Source organism: Rhipicephalus microplus, chromosome 10 (genome assembly GCF_043290135.1).
Source record: "Rhipicephalus microplus isolate Deutch F79 chromosome 10, USDA_Rmic, whole genome shotgun sequence".
Taxonomy (NCBI): domain Eukaryota; kingdom Metazoa; phylum Arthropoda; class Arachnida; order Ixodida; family Ixodidae; genus Rhipicephalus; species Rhipicephalus microplus.
Window position 1 is genome coordinate 3,255,023 of NC_134709.1, and position 16,705 is coordinate 3,271,727.

Sequence of the window (16,705 nt, forward strand, 5' to 3'; positions counted from 1 at the left end):
AGAATGCATTTGTACCAATCAGCCCAACTTTCTATCCTGCTGAAAGATGGAAGCTTGAAGAGGTGAAAAATTCTTATTCACAGGGTGTCTTATCTTCAAAGCAGACAAGGCAAGAGCACTTTCCAGGACTGTGGGCTCAAGAATGCTTCATCTCTTGTAGTTTGTTTCTTAGAGTTTCCTATACGCGCACTAGAGAGTACTCTGGCACTAGTGATTATGGGAGCAGTAATGCATGGTGCTTCAGCAAGCATTGGAAGAATGGGTACTGCATAGATGTTTCTAATCTTCAAGATGGTCTAATCTTCAAGTTTGTCTAACTTTCAAATTGATTGAATTGTACCCCCTTGAAGCAATCTTAGATTTTTAGGAATTTTCCAGCAATTTGTTTTTTTTCGTCTGTGTTTGTTACAAAGCGTGCTGTCAATGTGCTTTTGTATAATCTTCCATGGCATGACGCTTCATTGTATAAACTCAGTTGCAAGTGAAAGTCATTTCCGTCGTGTGTTCTTTCTTCCTAACCATATCTAGGATGCCCTATTCAATATGTTTAATTCACGTTATTTTGGCTCCATTTGAATTCACATAGCCTGGAGCCACTTCGTCGCAAGACAAAAAACAGCAAATCTTCAGCAGTTTCACTTCATCACCTAGACCGTTTAGAATCACCAATTTAAATTGGCTCCCAAAGTTCACAATTATCCACTCTTTTATCTAAAACAAAACCAAAGCACAACAATAAACAAATCTGCAACCATTCAAAGCTTCTAGTAAGGAAGCTAGGCAAAGCCGTGTACTACCCATCATTCCCTTGGTGGCTCAATTCGCAGTTCCAGAGTTGCGTCTAGTTAATTTTGGGAAACTTTGACTACATCAAGCTCATGATACAAAGCTGTTCCTGACAAAGGTCAGTTTTTAAAAGACTCTGTTGTTAGGGATTACTTCACGTCGTAAACACTTCAAACAAGAAAATATATCAGTAATTGCGATAATACCGTTTTTATTCGAATGTAGGTCGACCTTTTCTTACTGAAAATGTTGTTCATAACCAGCTATATCGACCTATATTAGTGACCAAAGAATCTTGACCTATATTCACAATCAAACCAACCAAATGTGTCGAGCTTAAGGCGTTCAACTGCGGCGCCCGCTGCTCTTCAAGCAGTTCCTGCTGCGTATGCATGTTATATACCATAAAATCCGGCCATGTTTCTGCACAAGAGAGAAAGTAAATATTTTCTTCTTTATACCACAAGTGTTGTCTTGAGTTTCATACTAAGCTCGCGAGGAATGCCACCTCGCTGCTGTGCACCAGGCTGCTCAACAGGGTCGACAGCCGAGCGGTGGGCCAGCATGAATGAGGCGGGATGGGCGTGTCAGATGGTATGAGCCTTCTTCACGATATTTATGGGGTGCATACCATATGAGGTGGGTTCATGAACAGGAAAAGCAGTAAAAACATCACGGCAGCACCTTGGCCTCCGCTGGTTGGAGGGTTGGTGTAAAGAAAGAAGGCGAGAACGAGTTGGCACTATTCAACCTACCAGGCGGAAAACACATGGAGAGCTTTAACATTGGCCTGAAGCCTCGCCGCCTCACGCTTTGTTCGATGTACGATCAGCATTTGCTTTAGGTGCTGCACCGTGCTCCCTGCCAGGCTGCAGATGATAATCATGATGACACCCCTTAAATATGGCTCATACCAGCTCATGGGGATCGGCCAAGAACTGATTGCATGAGTTAGACCTCCCATTTTCAGTATTGAATATTTCGGAGAAAAATAAATACGTAAAGTGAAAAAAGTGCAATAAGTGTTTTTCTCCCGTTCGGACCAGACAGTATAGCCATTATCTTGACTGCAAATCTATAAGCTTAAAAATAGTAAAGAACATACATTTTCCTTCATTCTTTTTTATGTTAAACTATTGCTGCACTATTAAGACACAATTAGCCAGTTCACGTCTCATACATTGGCTTGTGCGAATAGTAAATTACAGGTTCGAAACGAATTCGAAGCAAACAGTGGTTTTGATAGAATAATTTTGAATCGATTAGTATACATGAAATAAAAAAGGGCCTATTTATGATGACCTAACTAACCTGCACATTATTTTTTTTAATTGAAATAAGTCCTCCAGGCAAATGTCTTTTTCTTTTTCGAAGCAAGTCGAAACAGCTTTGAGTAGTGACAGGGTCTGACTATCGGTACAATGCGAGTGATAACCTGATATGTAACATTTTAAAATTTATTTTACTTTTAGCACACGAGCCTTCATAATAAGCTTTTCACTTTCACAAAAAAAATGATAAATCGATCTGGGCATAATATGTTCATTTAAAGAAGCTCTACAACACTTGTTCAAGTAGCCATGGAATAGATTCACTAAATAAGCTTATTGCCTCACGAATGCACCGGCACAAAAATTTTTAAAGTCCATACAGTAGGATTCGCCGCTAGGGGGTCGGAGCAAGCAGACACACTGCTTGGGAGCTCCGCCAACTTTCAAGGATAGTAGCGAAACTACGAACCTTTGGAAATTGAAATTATTAGCAACGTTCTGGGAAGGTCAAGGATCCTTACCGACAGCTACAGTTTATTCAGGTGAGCCAATTCTTGGCCGCTACACCAATTTTCTGTTCGTGCAACGCCGACAGCAGTATTAACCCTAACAACGACCACGTGACGCCATTACTGCAACTGCAGCCGTGGCCTCAGCTCAAGCTACACCGAGGGGAGTGCAGGCTCCCTGACTTACCTCGCAGCCTAACGCGATGGACGTTGATAAAAAGGACGGAGATGACATCTGTGGAAAGAGAACACCAAAAGAACAAGGCTGGATCACGATCCATGCACAATAATAGGGCAACAAATGCTTACATTACCGCAGGCAGGCAAGGGGACGCCGTGTCAGCAGACCCGGAGGACCATAAGAGATGAGCGTCTCGAAAAATAGACAAGATGAATGCGGTCCCAAAGAAGCCTCTCATTCCAAAAGAAGACATCAAGGTCATTATCCGACTGAAGGTTGGCTTTAACACAGCTGGATACAGCGTTGCCCAGACAGGCGACTGCATGCTGAGAGCAACTGGGCTGACGTCCGAAGAAGTGGAAAACGACTCAATTTGCATCAACGAGTGGCAGAACATTATTGTAGTGAGTACACCGGACTTGCAAGAGCAGCAAAATACACTGCGATGAAGGCCTTCCACATAGGAGACAGAACAAGAGAAGTCATCGCATACATAGTCGCGCCGGAAGATACGTCGAAGAGAATCAGTTAGTTAGTTAGTTATATTGGGTTTATTGGCGCAAAAGTGACTCAAGCTAAGCTGCGCCAAACACAAGGTACCTATTGATAGCCAGCATATGCATTTTATTCTAAAGCTTACAAAGGAATCCACTTTCTTTTACGAAATTGATAACGTTAGACAGTGGAACAAGTGAATCATCTCCTAAAGTTTGATTCGAGTGCATCTGTGTGTGGTGTTTGTATAGTGCTCTGAAATGCTTTCGTCTTTCTGCTTCAATGCATGGACAGGTAATTAGAATATGTAAAACAGTTAATGGCTGTTGACATTTTTCACATTCCGGCAAATCTTCTTTTCTAAGCAAAAAGTTGTGAGTGAGGTAAGTGTGCCCAATGCGGAGTCGGCATAGGATGACCTCAATTAACCGTTCTTGGTGAGCACATGACTTCCATTCGCCCACTCTGGGCTTCACTAAATGCAATTTACTACTCGTCAGAAGTCCCATTGTTGCAGCCATTTTGATGATAATGCTACATGAGTAGTACGTAGGCTATCTTTAAGGGGAATCTTTGTTTAACTGATGTCTGTGCTACTGACGATGCACATTCGTCCGCATTTTCGTTGCCTGGTATCCCTATGTGGCTTGGAACCCAACAGAAATGGACAGTCATATTCTCATTAGTATTTGAAACAATCATATGTAGGATATCAGCTAGTAAAGATTCACACTCAGATTTTAAATGTAGCACTTTTATTGAACTTAATGAGTCAGTGTATATGATTGCTTGTCTGTATTCCTCAGTGATGATTTTTTTTACTGCTTCCAATAAAGCGTACATTTCAGCGCTGAAAATGGACATGCACTGTAGTAGTCTAACACTGACATCACTTTCTTTTGTCACAATCCCAATGCCAACTTGGTGTTTTGTTTTCGAGCCATCTGTGTAAATTTCGCTATAACCTTTCTATTTGTCCTGAATTGTGCGGAATTCTTAAAATTAAGTGTTGTGGTGTGGTGTCGTTTTTCTTACATCAAGTCAGTGAAAAATCACACAGTTGGGCCAGGTTAGTCCATGGCGGCAGTCTTGGTGGTTTGATAGCGACTGTCAGTGCGTCATTACAAATATTGTAGGTGCAGCAATGCTCTTCAAAGCGTAAAATCAATGGTTTGATGAGGTGTGGCTTGTTTGAGCAGTGTAAGCGTGAGTGGCATTGCGTGATGATGTCGTGGCATATATGTTGAAACTGTGACCGAATCCTTAAAACATAAGAGAGGGTTAAAAATATGTGGCGTTGGCATAGCGGAGGTTCATTGCAATCTATGTACAAACTCTGGACTGGGGATGTTCTATAGGCACCATTTGATGAACGCAGACCGAAATTGTGTATGGGGTCTAGACGGCGAATGTAGGATTCTCTGGCCGAGCCGTAAACAATGCACTCATAGTCTAAAATGCTACGCACAATGGAACGATAAGCCTTCAATAGGCATAATCCCTCAGAACCCCGATGCTTATGGGATAAAACTTGTAAAATATTAAGCGCTTTATTGGCCTTGATTTTGAGTGCATTAACATAAGCAAGAAAGTTCAGTTTACTGTCACATGTAACTGCTAGAAACTTTTGTTTATGCTTTATCATCACCGTCATGTTGTTTAATGTAAGCTCTGGATCTGGAAATAATCCTCTTTTCAATGTAAATGCCACAGCAGCTGTCTTTTGTGCAAAAAATTGGAAGCCATTTCTGTCATCCCAATGTGTTAGTTTGTTTATGGTGACTTGAAGTTGCCTCTCCCATGTTGATAGGTTAGAAGCACGAGAAGCGATTTGAAGATCGTCAACATGTAGAGAGTGCATGATAGTGGGTGGTATGACCATATTAAATGAATTCATTTTTACTATGAAAAGAGTAGTGCTAAGGACCCAGGCATGAGGTATGCCGTTTTCCTGGATAAATGTACGTGAAAGTACAGTGCCTAACCGCACCTGAAATGTCAGAGGCGCTGGAGGATCGAGAGCCAGGCCCTGAGACGTGCGTCTCGAGATTTGGTGTGTGACTGAGTCGCAGGCCCTGCGCAACCGAAGCAGGTAGGGCCGCCTTGGATGTTGATGGTGGAGCAGCCCTGGCGGCTACCACCAAGAAGGCAGGTGGAGCTGCTACTATGTTAGTCATGAAATCGGACAAACATTTTAGTATTCTGCCACGAATGCCTAGATTAGCGAGGTCTTGCAGAATTCTGTGTCGCCACGTTGTATCGTAGGCCTTTTCTAGGTCGAAAAAAAATCGCAAGACAGTGCTGTTTGTGACGGAAAGCCTCTTGTATTTCATGCTCCAGCCGAACAAGATAGCCAGTGGTTGAGCAACCTTTTTTATATCAGTACTGATGATTGTCTATCAAATTTCTGGAGTAGAGAATAAATAATAGTCTGCAATTTATGATACTTTCGCAAATTTTTGCCAGGCAGCTGGCAAGAGCGATCGGTCTGTAGCTGCTAGGGGATGTTGGGGGTTTTCCAGCTTTCAGAAATGGGACTACTATGACTGTTTCCATTATTCTAGCATAGATCCAGATTGCCATACCATGTTGAAAAATGTAGGTAAAACTTCTGTAGATGACTCGGACAGGTGTGCCAGCATAGAGTAGTGTATGTTGTCGGGGCCTACTGCCGTTTTTTTTTTTTACCATGTGAGAGTATCATGTTTAGTTCCTGTAGTGTTAGGAGTCGGTTGTAAGCTTCATGTCAAGCACCTGTTAGCAGTAGTTTCTGGTTCTCTGCAGTTTCTTTGTGTTTGAGGAAAGTATCAGTGCAGTTGACTGAACTGGAAATGTAAAAATGTTCCCCTAATATGTCGGCTTGTTCTTGTGTTGTTGTCTGGATGTCTGGGCTTGTGAGAATGGGTATTGTTTAGGCTGAGTAGTCTCCTCTGAATTTCCTCAACTGGTCCCACAATCGCTTAGACGAGACAGTACTATTTATGGAAGATACGTAATTGCGCTATGATGTTTTTTCAGCCTGTCTATGGATAAATCGCGCCTTCGCTTTAGCCTGCTTGAAGTTCACGAGGTTACTATAAGTGGAGTACCTCCTCAAGGCACCCCAAGCTTTGTTTTGCAGTTTCTTTGTTTTGGTGCATTCCTTAGTCCACCAGGCATTTTGTTTATTTCAGACATGATTTGATGATCGTGGTACCGTTTTTTCTGCGGCTGTAATTATGATATCTGATTTCGTCGTTTAGGTCATTGATGGTCATATATGGCGAAACGGCATCCTCGAGTTTTGCATTCTCTGAAAATAGTGGCCAGTCCGCAAGATGGATTAGCCAGCGGCGTGGTTTAGAGGTGACGGTGGGTAGTGATGATGGCAGTTTGATGATTACAGATAGGTGATCACTGCCGTACGAAGAGTCGAGGACTTCCCACTTGAAATCATTAAAAACAGATGGTGAACAAAATGCTAGATCGAGGCAACTAAACTAGCCTGAGCTTGGTGGAAAAAGTATGTTGGTGTGCCGGAGTTTAAAAGACAAATCTCATTCGATAAAATAAAATCTTCAATCAATTGCCCTCTTTGGTCTGTTTTGTTACTGCACCATAGCGTACCATGGGCGTTAAAATCTCCAACGAGAACAAACGGTTCTGGAAGTTGGGCGGTCAAGTCCTCTCGAGTTCTTGTAGTGTTAATTGTTCGTTGGGGGAAATGTAGAATAGAGCAGATGGATATGGTTTTGTGTGCAATAATGCTGACTGCCACAGCCTTGACAGGGGTGTTTAATGCGATTGCTCAAGTGGAAATGCCACTTTTTATTACAATTGCAACTCCTCTAAATAAACGGCTACAATGTTGCTGGTCCTTAAGAGCAACTGTATATCCTTTCAGAATACGAGTGTGCTTTGCAGCCAGCTTTATTTCCTGGAGGCACAATGCTCTCGGGGAAAACTTGTTAAGGATGTCTTTAATGTCACCTAAGTTTTGAGGTAGGCCTCTGACGTTCCAATGAATAATGAAAGCCACGATGAAATTAAAAGGAAGCAAATGTACTAATAAAGTAGATTGATTGATTGATTGATTTTAAAAATTCTGGTAGGTGACATATGGTAAAAAACTGGCTTCATGAAGAGCAATAACCACTTAGGTTATCACGCGGGTTGCAGCGTTATAGGGGTCTTGTCCCGTTTGGTGCGCTGAAGAGAGCGCTGGTCTTATGGTGTCGACAACATCGAGGTTTTAGGGTCGAGCTCCATCGGCTTGTCAGAGGCGCTGGAGGATCGAGAGCCAGGCCCTGAGACGTGCGTCTCGAGATTTGGTGTGTGACTGAGTCGCAGGCCCTGCGCAACCGAAGCAGGTAGGGCCGCCTTGGATGTTGATGGTGGAGCAGCCCTGGCGGCTACCACCAAGAAGGCAGGTGGAGCTGCTACAGGACCACTGGCCGCGATCCCTGTAGGCTCCCGAGGCCATTGCGGTGTTGCCCCCTGCCACACCGCACTGCATAGCTTTTCTGAGGTAAGAGTCCTAGCCTCTTCCTCGCTTCAAAGAAGGTTAGTTTTTCTTTGACTGTTACAGCAACTATTTCTTTTTCTTTTTTCCAGCATGGACATGATCTGGAATACGCCGGGTAATCGCCTTTGCAGGTCCCGCAGCGGAAAGATTCCTGACATTTCTCTGACTTGTGGTCGCTGGCGCTGCAGTTGGCACAGGTTTCTTAACTTCTAGAAGATTGTGAGGCATGGCGGAACCTCTGGCACTTGAAGCAGCGCCTCGGGTTCGGTATGTATGATCTGACATTTATTTTGAGGTATCCTGCTTCAAGAGAGCTAGGAAGTGTGCTTGTGTTAAAAGTTAGAAACATCTGTTTTGTTGGGAGTTGTTCGTTTTTTCGTCTGATTATTATTCGTTGGACTTTTACTACATTTTGATCTTGGAAGCCCTCGAGGAGCTCCTCGTCGCTCAGGTTAAGGAAATATACTTCCGAGATAACACCCCTACATGTAATTAGAGATTAGTGAGCTGTGATTATGATATCCATGTTTCCGATACTGTCTATGTCATAGAGTTTTGTTACTTCATACTGTCTATGTCATAGAGTTTTGTTACTTCTTTCCTTTTTATTTCTATCAGGACGTCTTTGGTATTCATTTTTGATGCTTTGTATTCCTTTGCTACTGCTTCGGCTAGGGATTTCGCCACCAAGAAGGGGGACAGTTTATGCACAGTTGTACTTCCTTTCTTTATGCAAAACGTGGAAATGGGGAAGTTGTTTAGGTCACTTTAGAGATTGGAAAGAAATGTAACTTCGGTGCGACCTCTTATTAGAGGTCGATCAGGGAGTTGGGGGAACGCTTCCACCGTTATATATTTGGAAGGTTCGGCAACAGTGCCGACCGCCCTCCACGGACCCTACAAGGGGACACGGCGTAGCTTCATAAAAGAGTATGCACGACGCCAGTCGTACGCCGGTGCTATAACCTAATATGGTTAACTAAGATTGGATAACCACACACGGTTAACCCTTGCCGCCAGGAAAGTTAGAAGTGACTAGAAGAGAGGAAAAGACAGGAAAGATGATAAGTGAGAGGGAAAGACGAAGGTGTAGGTAGAGAGAGAGATAGGAAAAGGCGACTGCAGATTTCCCCTGAGAGGGTCGGCCCAGGGGTGCTGTCTGCGTGAAGCCAGGACCAAAGGGGTGTGTTGCCTCTGCCTTCTAATCACCCGGTGTCGGCTCAACCCCCAGGATACCCTTTTCTCCGGACACGGCAAAGCCACACACGGCTAGGCGTGGGAAGGAGTCGAACCCCCCCCCCCCTCATTAGCTCGGTATGGTGGTGTCGCTACACACCAAACGCTTGCTTATGAAGACGCCCCTGCGGGGCGAAGGGAATCATCCGAGGGATACCGGACTACGATACCTCCAAAGTTATCGAGAAAAGCCTAGTAAACGAGAAGAACCCCAGCATATCACACGCCAAGAGGATGGGTCGCACCAATCATGCGATCATTGTGTTCCAGAGCACGGATGTACCATGTTACATGTACTACAGGAGCTGTGAGTACCGCTGCGTACTCACAGCTCGCGTACAAGAAGCAATATGAAACATGTTATGCGTGCGGAGGACTAGGCCACCGATCGAATGTTTGCCCACAGCTGCAAGCAAAAATTTGTCGTGAATGTGGCAGCGCTGAGCTCACCGCAAATCATCGGTGTGAGCCTAAGTGCCTTCTCTGCGGCAGGGACCATATGACTGGTGACGGGAAATGCAAGGCCAGGTTTAAGACCCCGTACTTAGTCAAGAAGTGACAGTGGGAAAGAAAGCTACAAGAAAACGCCTCGAGTGAATGTGGACGCAAGGAGAACGAAGAGCGCGTCCACGACACCACTGTGATGGACAACAGTTGCAAGAATTGGTTGAGCTCGCGTTCCCGTTCCTGCACCCACTCCCAATCGAGAAGCCGTAAGAAGGGAGACAGAGATCAGCCGAGGGACAGTTCCAGAGACCAGAGCACGTCAACCCCTAGGTCTGGAACAACATTGACGCGGGAAGAGGAAGGAGAAACCGGCATTTATTTATTTATTTATTTATTTATTGTACCCTCAGGGCTTTACAGCATTGCAGAGGGGAGTGGGCACTGACGAACAATGTTAAAGAAAAGAATACATAGCAGACACCCCGAACCGTTCGAGGTGAGCTGGGAAGATGCCGTCTCCAGCAGACGCGCGAAGGTCGAGGCTGCTCCCTCCAATGCTAATGCCGAGACTAACAAAGAGTAGGCACAGATTAAGCAGATGCTTATGCAGCTTTCTAAGGACAACATTACACTTTGTGACGAGATTAGCATTCTTAAGAAATAAAACGCTAGATTGAGAAACGCAGGCAAGGACAGTAAAGACGTATCACAAATAGCCGATGTTCCGGAGAAAACAATTGATAGTGGTGCAGAGGTGACTGTACCCGCAGAACGAACGGCTATAGACGTAGATTCAGATTGCAGTGAAAGAAGGACGTACAGACAAGAGAGTCAGACAAAAGTGCTGCAGGAAAAGGTAGAACTCCGAATGTAGCAAGATAAAAAAGCACTTGCAAAGAAAATGGAGGACATGTTTGTTCAAACTACTAAATTGATGCAGCAGCAGTTCGCCACAATGCAACAGCAGATACAGCAACAGTTAGACACCATCCAAACATGTGTAGGGAGCTTGATGCGAAATTATTGGTGGCAGTTAGTTTACCTAGCAGAGGTTCACAAGCAAGCAGTTGCGGGCCTATTAAAACGACTACAAAACCTTAAAGCAGGCCTGCGGTAACACAGACAAGCGAGATCACTGGAAAGCCGTAATACCACCATGGTTACTCACAACACGTATTCAATCTGGCAATGGAGTTGCAGGGGACACACTAGGAAACGTTATCATTTACAACAATACCTGATCAACAAAGAAAATCTGGATATTATATTATTATAAGAAGCTAACGGGAAGGCATAATTGTCACGCTACAGGCCTTACATTGGCGCCACGGGAGAGAGATCAGCCGTTACCATGCTGGTCAGACGAAATCTTACGGCTTTCCAGCACAATACAGAAATTAACAAAATCGAACACACTTTAATAGAAATCATACCGAATCGGAAGGTCGCTAGCAGCCTTTTCATCCTGAATGTTTACAGCAGAAGTCCGCGACGCAATTAAAGATTCAGCACGCTGATTCGAAAAACTATCGCAATCGCGAACAAACAGGCAGTCCTCATTGCCGGGAACTTTAACGCTCAACACACAGCGTGGGGCTACGAATTCGAAAATGTCAAGGGTAAGAACCTGTGACTTGACGTGCAGCAAAAGGGGCTGACCCTTGTTACGGACCCCTCCTTGCCAACGCGAAGAGGTAACAGCATTAGCGTAGACACCACACTGGACTTGACCTTTACGAAAAACATTGTCCATTCACAGTGGATAAACACGCAGCAAGATCTGGGTAGTGATCATTTCATAATAGAGATTAAAGTCAGAGCAGGATCGGGCAAGACTTGAGGAAAACAGCTTAAATTAGTCGAGTGGGACAAATTCAGAAGAATCAGAGAGTCGAGAAAACCAGAGGAGTCAATTACCGATATTGGTGCATGGATTGACTCGCTGAAGCACAAACTTTGCCGTGGCGACGCAATTAGTCCTGCCAGAGGCAGAACTTAAAATTTTAGACAGCAGGCTTTTACATATGTGGGAGGCCAAACGCAGTTTGCAGGCAAGATGGAAGAGGCAGAGGCACAACATACTACTTAGGAAAGCGATCGCAAAGCTCAATAGGGACAGTGAGAGTCACGCGCGGCAGCTGTGCAAGCAACAGTGGAAGAATACCTGCAGTAGCATGGAGAACCAACTAGGGTTCGCAAAGACGTGGAACTTACTTAGGTACCTGCTAGATCCCGATGAGACGAAAACCACTCACAGACGGAGCGTCAACAGAATCATACATGCGTATGAAGGCTCCGAGCAGGACATATTACAGGAGATTACGGAACGGTACATCCGTTTTACCCGGTCCCAAGTGCATCCTGATTACGGAGGTGCAGTCAACGAATTCCTAGACAGACAGATCTGCGAGCCAGAGATAAGGGCACTATTACAAAAACTTAACACCACATCCGCACCCCGGCTCGACGGTACTAGAAACAAAACGCTCAGGAGTCTAGACAATAAATCGATAAAAAAAACTTACGGTGTTTGTGAACGCGTGCTGGGAAAAAGGAAAGGTGCCCCTACAATGTAAGACTGCTCGCATCCTGCTGATACCAAAGTCTGGTAAGTGACAGCAGTTAGAGAACGCCACACCGATCTCACTGACTTCATGCTTGGGAAAGGGAATGGAGCACGTGGTTCTCATCAGGGTTACAGACTACCTCGAGGACCAAGACCTGCTTCCCCACACAATGTTGGGGTTCAGGGGAAACCTCTCCACGCAGGACGGGATGCCACAGATAAAACACCACGTAATAGATAGCCCTACGAGGTCCAACAAGGCCATAGCTGGCCTGGACCTGAAAAAGGTCTTTGATAACATAACGCACGCAACCGTACTGGCCAAAATGCAGGCACTAGATCTTGGCGAATGAACGTATAACTACGTACGAGATTGTCTCATGAATAGAAAAGCCAAGCTTACTATCAGGCAGCTTAATTCTGAGGAAATAGAATTGGGTAGCGCGGATAGACCGTAGGTATCGGTGATATCACCCATGCTTTTCGACATAGCTCTCGTGGGGTTGCCAGCCAAGCTACACGAAATCGAAGGGCTCCATCACAGCCTTTACGCCGACGACATTACATTGTGGGTTACGGAGGGCTGCGACGGGCACATAGAACAGACGTTGGAATGTGCGATTGAGACTGTTGAGCGATACTTGCAAAACACTGGCTTGAGCTGCTCTGAGGAAAAATCTGAACTTTTTGTATACAAACCCACGCGAAGAGGCCGCAAGCCGAACGGTGAGGTAAATGATGATCCCGGCAGAGACATAGGTCTAACGACATCCGATGGGCGACCCGTGCCTAGGGTAGATATTATACATGTTCTCGGCTTAAGGAGACCATAAGGAGACTAGAAGGCGGAGTCGCTCAGACCATCCGACTACTAAAACGCATAGGAAACCGCCACAGCAGGATGAAAGAGGGCAGTATGATAAGGCTAGTTCAATCCTTCGTAATGAGCCAAATAACGTTTGTAGCATCCTACCTCAAGAGGTAGGTAGCGGAAAAGACAAAGATGGAGTGCTTAATCAGGAAGGCGTACAAACAGGCGATAGGGCTACCGATGAACATGAGCACGAGTAAATTACTCGATCTGGGTCTCCACAACACGCTGGAGGAATCGATAGAGGCACAGACCCATAGCGCAGTACAAGCGCCTTTCCAAAAGCACAACGGGCAGACACATACCGTAATTACTCTAATCTAACGCGCACCTTTTTTCCGGTTAGCGAGTTCATAAAGCGCATGCGCGTTAGAATCGAGCACGAAAAAAAAAACGAATACGGTCAATCTATTGCCATCGGCGTTTCCAGAATGGCCGCCCCCTACGTGCGTCGGCATGGCGCGTCGGCCATTTCTGCCTATGTGTTTCCCATGTGTGGCATTTCGTACGTGTGCTGAGGAGTTCGTCATCTTGTAGTGCATTAGAATCGACGGCATGGAAGGGCAGACTCCAAAAACTCGAGTGCACCACGATGCCGCTTTTACAAGAAAAGTCATCGTATGTGCAGAAACGGATGGAAATCAGGCCGCATCACGGTCGTTCGGAGTTCCAGAAACGTGCGTGCGAGACCAGCGGAAACAAAAGCAGAAGATTGTCGACAGCAAAGCTTCACGCAAAGGCTTAAGTGGACCACAGCATGGTTGGTTTCCACAAACTAAAGAGCTGCTCTGCGAATATGTGCTTGAGCAGCGAGCGGCACAGCGGCCCGTGACGACAGAACTGCTCCAAGTGCGGCCTATGCAATTAGCCTTAGAAAAAGGTCTAATGCGGAGCCCGTTTAAAGCGAGCAGGTGCTGGCTAACTAACTTTATGAAGAGAAGAGGCTTTTCCCTCCGAAGGGGAACAGGCATATGCGAAAAGTTTTGCGGAGGAGTACGATGAAAAGCTTCACAGTTTTCAGAGGTTCGTTCTAAACTTGTGACACAACAACGGCTACCTGCTTGGGCAAATCGGGAATGCCGATCAGACGCCTTTTTACTTCGACATGCCTGGCACCACAACCGTCGAGAAGAAGGGGGCTAAGCAAGTTCGAGTGCTGACATCGGTCCACGGTAAAACTACAGTGACGACAATGCTCTGTTACACGTCAGATGGGCATTAGCTTCGCCCGTACCTCATATTTAAATGGAAGATGCTCCCGAAAGGAGTCGTTTTTTCGAGTGGTGTGATCGTGCGGGCCACCGAGAAAAATGGGTGCGCGTTGCAATCGATGTCTTACGTTTCTTTTTTTTTTTCGTCATGGAAATCGGGTGCGCGTTACATTTGAATGCGCGCTGGAATCGAGTAAATACGGTACTAAAGAGTTTAGATATTGGACATCACACTCAGCACGGTGTCAGACTCGACATACCAAGCAACGTAGAGTGTGCATGGCAGCAGCGCACTAGGCACTTCCAGCAAAATGCTAAGCCCCTTCTGCTTTATCGTTCAGGTGTCGGCTGCGTGGATCTACCTACAACCGATGCTGAACATCTGCGTGAATTACAATGGCAGCGTCAACGTTTCACTGTATCCAACACACGTCACTCTGCCGTGAAGTCACTCTGCCGAACGCACTGGAATCTGCGCATGCTCCTTGCTGGATAACATCTCATCACGTGGACAAACCTGCTGCTATAAGAAGACCAACACCACAAGCAGCGACCAGTGTGCATGGCAGCAGCGCACTAGGCACTTCCAGCACAATGCTAAGCCCCTTCCGCTTTATCGTTCAGGTCAGTAGATACTTGCCTACCCATTGCTTCAGAAGCGATAACCGCTTTTTGCTGCTGCTGCCATGCCCACCGATTACTCAAAAATTTGTTACAGATATTTACACATTTAAAGTTAGCCTTTTGTCATGTGGTGACGTTGAACCTAACCCTGGCCCGACAGAAAAGGAATTGTTGATGCAGTTACTTTCAGGTCAATCTAACATTTTAGCTAAACAGGGTCAAATTGAAACCGGCATTATCAAATTAAACGACCGTATTGGAAATTTGGAACATCAACTAGCCCCATTACTTTCAGTTAAAAATGAAGTAGACGAAATGAAAAAACAGTAGCTAAATTTAAAGAAGCTGTAGGTCTTGCAGCGCAAAGAAATGAAGAACTTGAAAATAGGAGCAGGAGAAATAATCTAGTTATATATATATGGTATTGAAGAGGCCATCTCTGAAACTACTGAAAGTCTAACAACTACTATCAAAGAAAACTTGTTCTTACAAAAACTTGGAATTACTGTAAATGGCATAGAGCGATGCCACAGACTGGGTAAAAAAACTGCTAGAAATCGTCCTGTGATAATAAGGTTGTTGGACTATCGCGAGAAAACGTCAATATTTAAAGCATGTTTCAAGCTAAAGGGATCTCCTGTTTTGGTCACTGAGGACTTTTCTGCCGGTATCAGAGAAACCAGGAAGAAATTGTGGCAAACGGCAACGCATGAAAAGGCAAATGGTTCAAAAGTAAAGCTGGTATATGATAAGCTGTATGTAGACGACATTTTGTATGGTTGGGATGAAACCAACAATAAAAGGTATAAAATTTCAAAGCGTAACAAATGACACCAGAAAGCAAGTACCCGTAATCTATCTATCCTTAATGTAAATTGCCGTAGCATTGTTAATAAACCTGTCCTGCTTGAAGCCCTGTTTCTTACTCATGAACCAGACATTGCTGTGCTTACAGAGACTTGGTTAAATGATGAGGTATCCGACAGCGAATTTGTTCCGAAAAACTACGTCTTCTTTCGTAAAGACCGGGACAGGAGAGGTGGCGGGGTTGCTGTATTATTTAGAGCATATTTACAACTCGTTAGAATGCCTAATATTCCAGGTGTTGAAAGCATTTTTCGCACTACATATATAAATAAGATGCGATACATTCTCGGAGCTATTTATAGGCCTCCTGACTCCTCTGTCTCGGTTCTAGAAAATCTTGATGATTACATGTGCTCTTATATAAAACCAAATGACAGGTTAATTCTCGCGGGTGATTTCAATTTTCCGAGTATAAATTGGAATACTTTTTCCACACAGTCTTCAGATCTAAGTGACATTAAAATACTTGACATGATTTTTAATTATGATTTGCTACAGATTGTATCTCAACCTACTAGAACTCAAAGTGCAATTTCAATCCTAGATTTCTTCTTTGTTAGCAGTACTGTAAAAAATCATGTATTGTGTGATGTTGTACCAGGAATATCTGATCATGAAGCTGTCATATTAACCTTAACTGATGCTTCGTATGTTGATTCCACTGTCAAGCGCCAGTACCCGAACTTTTCTCGCGCTGATGATGAGTCAATCCTTGATTTTCTGGACCTCTCCTTCAATGCTTTCTCAGAAAACACCAGCAATATAAACGATCTATGGCTAACTTTCAAAGACATTGTTCAGAAATGTATAGCACGCTATGTACCACTAATAACTAAAAAATCAGCTGGTAAAAATGCTTAGATCACTCGACATACTCTCCAGCTACAACGAAAACTTGGGAGACTAAAAAAGCAAAAGGCCAGAAATTCGGTTTGTCCTCTACTTTACGAAGCCATGGCTACATTAGCAACAAAACTAAATCTACAAACTCAGGAGGACAAGGCAAGGTACTATGGTATATCACTTTTTTCCTTTATTAAGACGTCTCCAGAAAAGTTTTGGAGGTCTATTAAACCGAATTCATATGGCACTACTTCATTTTCTCTTAACGGAAAAATCATAAGTGATGACACAGTG

At 44.5% G+C, this 16,705-nt stretch overlaps 1 protein-coding gene across 4 annotated transcripts in view; it reads right to left on the reverse strand.

Moving 5' to 3' along the window:
• The window catches only part of Pi3K21B (phosphatidylinositol 3-kinase regulatory subunit alpha), a 165,667-nt gene that overhangs the window by 86,725 nt on the left and 62,237 nt on the right, over positions 1 to 16,705 (reverse strand). Inside the window, exon 1 of one of the 4 annotated variants that reach the window (XM_075874878.1) lies at positions 2,754 to 2,862. The exons of the other annotated variants lie outside the window; for them this stretch is intronic. Within the exon in view, the coding sequence (XP_075730993.1) occupies positions 2,754 to 2,847 (94 nt within the window). The 5' untranslated portion in view covers positions 2,848 to 2,862. Of the gene's footprint in view, positions 1 to 2,753; positions 2,863 to 16,705 lie in introns of those variants that run through there. 4 annotated transcript variants of the gene reach the window in all.